Genomic DNA, 8090 nt, shown 5'->3' with positions numbered 1-8090 from the left:
TGTTTTCAGACAAATCCAGTCAGTGAGCCACAGCAGCATGCACAACATGAAGACCATTTAGTGAACACTACTAAATTATATATTTTATATTTATTTGTAAAGGTTTGTTTAAGCTCTTCTGAGATATTTTAATTTATGAGATACACAAATAAAACGAAAGTTTGCATTTTAAAACAGATTAAAAGAAGATTAGAAAAAATCAACAGTGTATACACGGTCACTTGTACTGCAAGTAAACCGCTTCATTCATTTATTTATCAATCTTATTTTTAACATAATATACATTTATATACTTTAATATATTCAGCTGGTTATACTAAATGAAAGGAAAATAAAGATATTTAGGAATGAAATGAATAAACTTAGCATATTGTGTGTAACGTATGAAAACAGTCGATATAATGTTTTAATAAAACTTTGACCACTTCTAATTCTCATATTAGTAATAATGATGATGTTAGAATAAAATACCATAAATTCATTTTTAAAAGTTCATAAAATGATTATTTGAAAAGATAAAAAGGAAAATGGCACTGATAAGAATGTTTTTTTACAGAACATATTAAAATCAATAAAAATTATTTAATTAATGACCAGGCTGATGATAATAATGAGATAAATAAATACATATAAACTCTTTACGTGTAATCTATTCAGAGAATGTAATCAAGTACAAAGACAATAATTTACAAAATTGTTTAACATGAATGAATTAACCCATAACCTAACCTAAATATAACTGAAATATTTTAACTTAACATAATTAAATACTAATAGAAAACACACTTAGTGCACGTATGTGGTTAATCCTGTAGGTTTAACATGGAAGAAAGGGAAATGTAGCCCTCACTGATGTGATTAATTCAAGTCGATATAACTTCATTTAATTGTGTGTAATCTCATTAGAAGAGAGAGGCCGAGAGGTTAAAACTCTGCTCTCACTTTGATCCTCATCAGCAGTCAGTCTGGACGTTATCGGCCCTCGTGCTCCTGAAGCAGATTGTGTCCGTGCTTAGTGCTGTTTCAGAGTTTATTGACCTGCTGAAGATGCTGAAAAAAAAGACAAACACACAGCTCACTCTCCTGCAGAGTCCAAGTCAGTACAAAGGTCAGAGTTCAAACTATCTTTACCTGAGTGCAGCTTTGAGCTGAAGGTTCAGATGTGGAAGATCACCTGTCCGTCAAACTGGGACATGTTTTTATTATCATTATTATTTATTTATTTGCACAAATAACAGAATAGACGATCATATATACAGTGCAGGAAGAGCTAAGATGAGTCCTCCACCTTAATAATGTTAATTCAAAATAACACAAAAAGGATTGCTTCACTTCCGCATTGACATCATTCATCAGTCGAAGGCGTCTCTATGTTTTTAAAGTAGTCTATAATGTCATGATAAAAGAAATGACTGCTAACAGCTCTGCAGCAGATTGAACAGTGTCAGGTAAGCTAATGGGAAACACCTGCTGTGACGTCACAGTGTCAGGGCTTTTGGCAGGGCTGCGGTATGTTTTGGAGTTCCCATCAGAGACTTACAGTCTAGGAGACTTAACATGCGAGGTGTCTCTTTAAGAGGAGAGCCTCTCTGCATCTGCTGATCTGTCAGCCGGCGCGGTGCCGCCCTCCCCCTCCCTCCCTCCCCTCCCCTCCCCGCCGACTCTGCACCGGTCGGTCGGTGAACACAGAGACTTACCTGGGGCAGACAGCACATCATGCGTGCGTCCTCGATCCTTATGGATAATCAACGATCTGAGCTACAATGCGCCGGGTCCTCTGTTCTCGTCATCCCGGGCTCTGCAGGTGTAAAAGATTAGCAGACTGCAGGGTTGGGAGACACGCTTTATCTCCGGATCACATCATACATGTTTCATGTACAGCTATGACATTTCCTTCCGCTCTGGCATGGATGAGTCCTCGTGGCTCGTGCCTGTAGTGTCAGTCCGTGGATTATTTCCTCTCTGTGGAGGTTTGACCGGTTCAGCGGGTTTGGTGTTTGGAGGGAGCAGCAGCAGTCTGATCAAGTAAGTATGAGATAAACAGGACTACATTTCCCACTGTGCTGCGTGTGCAACTGAACACAATGCTCAAGTTTTTCTGCACACAATCAATCCAATCTAGTCCCCGTGTTACTCTGCAGCAGCATTATACTGTTAAATGTGTGTTCACTGGCGGGCTGCAGGTGCTGAAGCTCAGCATGTCCTCCTCGGTGGTTTTGTCCGGAGCGAGGAAGCTGAGTCTGGGAGAGCTGCCCATGGAGAGCTGGATGTGTCACCTGCCCTGTGCTCTGTGGGACATCCCGCTGTACCACCTGGCCATCCCAGGTAGGCTGCCTGCCATATGACAACACAATATATTGTTAGTTAACATTTCTTAGTGGGTATATTTCTGAGGGGTGTAACTACAGCACAACACAGTGTAAGACTACAGTAGGTGCTGTTTTGGGACTGCCATGATAGTTCAAGTTCTTTACTGAACGGTAACAACAGTTATTGCCAAAGCAAACATTATTTAAATACAGAAAAGTAAAAACAAACAAAAACTCACAAGCAAATAGACAAAAGCTCAAACAAATTAAAAAAAAACAACATCCTGACAAGTTTGACTCAGATACAAAGTTGCACCCTTAGCTATTCAACACAACACATTTCATAAAACTCAACCTCATTTCTTAAAAACCATCCAAGGACAGAGACATCGCAGCAAAACAAAGACAACCCAGCCAAATAAAGACAATTACAATCGAGTAAAGAGAGCGCAACTAAATACGGGACAACCCAACTATTCAGACCATGCAGCCAAATTCAGATATTGCACTTAAAAACAGAAATCACAAAGTTTCCAACTATGCAGCCATGAATGAAAAAAGCAGCCAGAGACCTTTCACAGTTTTCATGTTTTGTTAAGTTGTACTTCATAAACAAAAAGGTAAAATAACCGATATGTCTTTGTGATGATTTATATTTATTATCATCCCCCCCCCCCCCCCATCAGGCAGCCACAATGCAATAACCTACTGTCTGGACATGAATGACAGATCTCCTGTTGACCTCACTCAGCCAGACATGCTTCAAAAGCTGGACAAGTACATGAAGCCTCTGATTCGCCCTTTTGTGTACAAGTGGGCCATAACACAGGTGATAAAGGAACACATGCATTTATATTAAATACATCGATTTTATTTTAAGCCTTCAGATGCAAACTGTGCCTCCTGTGTCTTGCAGGAATTCACAATAAAGCAGCAGCTGGACTGTGGGATCAGATACTGTGACCTGAGGATCGCGCACAGGCCGAACGACAGCTCCACTGATCTGTACTTCTACCATGGTGTTTACACCTCGCTCACTGTCCAGGTGAAGTAAAGACTCACTGGGCTGAAAGATCAATCACAACCACACATTATCACACTCTTCTCTCTGTCATGGGATACTGAAGTTTCTGTCTCTGCTCGTTTACGATTTAACATTTTAATTAGATTCCTCTCTTTTCAAATTGCACTACAATAAAGTGTACATCCTTCTGTATCGTACTGTATCATATCATATTATATCATATTGTACTGTTTGGTATCATATTACATACATACATCATATCTTACTGTATTGTACAGTAGTCTGTTAAACTGTACAGTTTGGTTCTGTTCTGTGTCCTTATGATTGAATCAACGTTTTATTTTGAAATTTTCATATTGTACCAAAATTCTACATTTTGGTTCTAACTTTTATTTTTATAATAATAACAATGTAACATTACAATGTAGAGTGGTGTTAAAAGAAGGCTTAGAAGAGTTATCTAAGCATTGTATCATATCCTACATATCGTAACAAGCCTTTCATATCAAAGTCAGAATCTTACAATAAGGTTGTCATTTTTTAACATTGTTACAAAAGAGGCAAGAGTTGTGCCTGTAAAGGAAGGCTTTGATTCTTCTTCAAGACAAGAGTAGTAATGTTTATTATAGTCAAAACTTTTTTAAATTCTAGTTGGATCAGACTTTGACAACAGCTAAAACACCAACATGTATTGAATTGAGTCATTGTCTTTTTCATATCTAAGAAAAAGGAGGTGTTACTTCTTATTTCATAGTGACAGAGTTTCACTTTTTACCATGTGTCTAATCATAACAAAATCAGCATTATTTCCTTTAAATGTGAATCATTTTTCCAGAGATCTTTGCATAGAAAACAGACCTGAATCCATGAGAGAGTGGACATTAGGGGGGCTATTTGTAAGAAGTTCTGACATGTGATACTCAACATATAAAACAGAACAGGCTGCAGAGTAACAGTGACGATCTTTAAGGTGGCTTAAATGAGAAATGTGAGCGTCCTTCACCTCACCTTTGCTCCTGCAGAGTTGACAGGTGGTGAAGGAACAGACCCTGCAGGTTGTTACGCACCTCTGTCATACTAAAGATAGGCCTGAGTGTGAATGCCAAAAATCAGGTCCTATACCAGATCACTGAACCATTTCATGTGTGTTCAAAGCTTTTAAAACAAGGCTGTGAATTAAATGCTGTAGAAGCAGACTAAACAGTAACCTGTGTTTTTTTTTTTTTCTGACAGACTGTTTTAACAGAGATCAGAGAGTGGCTGGATGCTCATCCCAGAGAGGTGCTCATCCTCTCCTTCAGCCACTTCCTCGGCCTAAACCAGGAGCTCCACATGCTGCTGCTCACAACCATCCGCAACACATTCACCTCCAAACTTTGTCCCAAAACGGTACGACATCTCCTCAGCTTTTATAGAAGTGCTTAAAGGATGTGGCTGTGTTTAATCTATATTGTTCTTCTTGTAAATAAACAGACTTAAGCTCCATGAATTGGTGCTAATAATAAGTATTGTTTGTGTAACCATACCCTAATTTACCTAATTTATCTATGTAATGGAGCTCCATTCTTAACCGAAAACAGCACTTCTATGAGCCCCACTTAGTTCTGAGTGACATTTCCCTTCATTACTTCGGGCACACACTGTGTAGTTTGTTTTGACTCAATCCTTCACACACCATCCTGCTGCCCCAAATATTCACTAGAGCACCAAATGTAGACTAATGTGCAGCTAAAAATAGTCCCCTGACAAACGCACAGTTTTTCTCCTGTTGTGTTTGCTACCACCTAGAGTGTGAAGCTTTTGATACTGTTGTATTTAAAGGCTCATTTTTAGAGATCATAAAACGATCTCAGTGCTGACAGAATAGAGTTCAGTGAAAGTACAGTGAGCCGTGTGAAATGTGAACTTCCACAGTCAGTAGCAGAAGTGACAAACCACATTGAGAACACACCACCACTCTGGAGGTTTTTACACAGCAGAGTTTATAAAAGGGATGTAAGAAATATGTCTCTACTCTTAAAAAACCTCTAATGGTTTTTCTTATAAGACTTTACATGCAAAGATAGTTTTTGCTGACGTAGGCCAACTAACACCTCTTTGGTCCATTTTAAAAATGTTATTCCTCAGAGTTCATTCTTAGTTCAGGTGTGCGCCATACCCGCAAAGTTTCATAAAATTACGTTAAAAAAAAATCTCTATACAGTGTCACCATAGTACATGCAACAATATTAGAAATTGTGATTACAGTATCATAATAGTGAAATTGGCAGATTATCTTGTGTTCAAAGCCCAATTTATAAATAAAGGACACTTCAGATGGGGGGCTTTTTGTTTTTATTGGAACGGACAGCTGAAGAGAGATAGCAAACTTTGGGAGGAGAGAGTGGGGGATGACATGCAGCAGGGCTGGTCGGATTTGAACCCACAGCCGCTGTGATGAGGACAGTAGCTTCTGTACACGGGGTGCATGCCATACGTAGCTGTTAGGCTCTACGGCGCCCCACGATGTGGAGCTTTTGTTATTTTAAAGGTTATGAATTAAACATAGTTACGATGTTGAATCTGTACTTGCAATAGTCATTGTACAAACATCGATACGTCAATATATCATCATCCTGACTCCTGTGATACAATTATCAAATTACTGTTGCCAAATATCGATACTTTAATTATAAAATAAGACAAAAAAAGTGACCCTGGGACATTGACTCAGCGTCACTGTTTCATTACTCCTCATGGTGGCGCTGTGAAGTGAACCTGAACAGATGTTAAATGGCCAAAGAAGATGATGACAACGGGTTAATGTCAGGCAGCTGGGAAAATACATTAAAGAGATGAAGCGTAATAAGAGGGGAAACCTATTTGCTGTGAATAGAAAAATAAATCCTACACTCGACCTTTTTAGAGGCGTTTTGTAATCAGAAATCTGGATGTTTCTTTAAGTGATTGTTTTACTGTTCATCAGTTATCTCAGAAGCTTGACATTATCGTTATCCTGAAAATGTATCACCTATTGTATTGTATTTTATTGTGAGTTACCTTGACTCCTAACACTAACTGCAAAGGAAACCTTTGACAAACTACAATTTGTTAAAGCAACTTCTGTAGTGGGGTCAGTTTGTCCCAGAGTACGGATAGTAAACTGCTTTGTTTAATGATGAGAGATTACATTCAGTACAGAAACTATGAACAGCATGAGTTTGTCTTACATGGTACTGTATTTTTTTTGTTTGACTTCAGGAAGTGTTAACTCTTCGAAACCTGTGGGCTTTAGGCTACACTGTGATCGTGTCCTATGAACACAACATGGCCAGCTCTCACAGCGACCTGTGGCCACATATTCCTTACTGGTGGGCAAATAAATGCAAAGCAGAGGCTCTTATTGAGGAGTTTGAACACAGGAAACAACACGGCAGACCAGGTAACGAGTCGATCATTCATGACGTTTTATTGCTTGTTAAGTGACGCTGTGTCTGTCCACACACAGTTTTTAACATGTGTTTTCCTGCTCTAGGTGGCTTCTTTGTCACAGGAATAAATCTGACAGAGGACCTGAAATACATCTGCACACACCCCACAGAGTCCCTGAAGGACTTGGTGATGTCCACGTACCCGGCGCTGCTCGGCTGGGTCAAAGAGCAGACTCCCGGCTCCAGAGTCGGATCTCTAAACATCATCGCAGGGGACTTTATCACCGAGAGCCACTTCGTACCCACTGTTGTTGCACTGAATGAGAAACTACTGAAATGGTCGTCGTGACTTCTCAACATTTTTGCATTTAGAGACGAATGTGAACCATAGCATGATATACACACAAGCTTGTTTTTAAAGAAACATTCTACTTGAATTATTTATTAATGCACTCGTTGAAGGCTGTTAAATATACATTTCAGTCTTTAAGCTACTTGAATACAGATTATCTTGGTACTTTGATCTGCACTTGTCTGTTTACACTCAGTTGACTATTTATGCACTGTATCAGTTTTTCCACCAGTTAGCTTAGCTAAGCAGTTTTATGTTACGTTCTCCAAAGCAATAAAGATCCAACTAATCTTCCATTACAGTAGACATTTAGAGGAGTAAGCACAAAGCATTTATTCTACAAGCACATATGATGTAATGTAGGCCTCAAACTTTTATAATCCTGACAAGCAGGCAGCAAATAGTTTCACCTAGAACACATGTACTGTTCAAAAGAGAATGTAGAGAGGACTTGAGACATATGCAAAGTGCATGACCGTTTATTTGCATGAACCCAACCCTCAGCGATGAACTTATAGATCCTTTTAGCCAACAGGTTAGGCCTTGATTTAATAACATGCTGCACCGCTGTGCCTGTGGAGATGAGCTGTTCCAATAAACATGAGCCTTTTTAAACTAATCTCTCACTTCTCCAATCTTTCATCATCAACCAGTGGTACACGGTGAAGAAGAACATTTACTTGAGTTCTGTATTTCAGCACATTTTATAAGTTTTTTTTTTACTAAGAACTATATTTGAAAGACAAATATCGTACTTGTGACTCTACTCTACTACATTTCTATGAATGTTCTCATTACTCACTTCTTTTGCTCTGAAGTCAGCTGATGAATTGTCTTTGTTCTGGAATCTGATCCAAAAGACAATAAACTGTGGTTCTGCGTGTGGTTTATCTGAGTGGTGTTGCTGCACTTTGTATGTCGCACGTCTCCATGGTTGAACACAGAGCAAACATCACTCAGATCAGCCAGTTCATTGAGTGAAATACAGAGGTTGT

General features: G+C 39.0%; 1 protein-coding gene across 1 annotated transcript; it reads left to right on the top strand.

Annotated features, from left to right (window-relative positions):
* The first annotated feature begins 1669 nt into the window (after nucleotides 1-1669).
* Nucleotides 1670-7714, top strand: plcxd1 (phosphatidylinositol-specific phospholipase C, X domain containing 1). Its single transcript, XM_061030100.1, has 7 exons — nucleotides 1670-2025; nucleotides 2184-2325; nucleotides 2996-3138; nucleotides 3226-3354; nucleotides 4567-4722; nucleotides 6574-6754; nucleotides 6848-7714. Exons 2-7 carry the CDS (start codon nucleotides 2199-2201, stop codon nucleotides 7090-7092), a joined length of 981 nt encoding a protein of 326 aa, XP_060886083.1. The 5' UTR covers nucleotides 1670-2025; nucleotides 2184-2198; the 3' UTR covers nucleotides 7093-7714.
* Nucleotides 7715-8090: the final 376 nt, after the last annotated feature.

This window comes from Labrus mixtus, chromosome 3, assembly GCF_963584025.1.
Source record: "Labrus mixtus chromosome 3, fLabMix1.1, whole genome shotgun sequence".
NCBI classification, from domain to species: domain Eukaryota; kingdom Metazoa; phylum Chordata; class Actinopteri; order Labriformes; family Labridae; genus Labrus; species Labrus mixtus.
The sequence above is the reverse complement of the archived record's forward strand: the minus strand, read 5'-3'. Positions and strand labels throughout refer to the sequence as shown.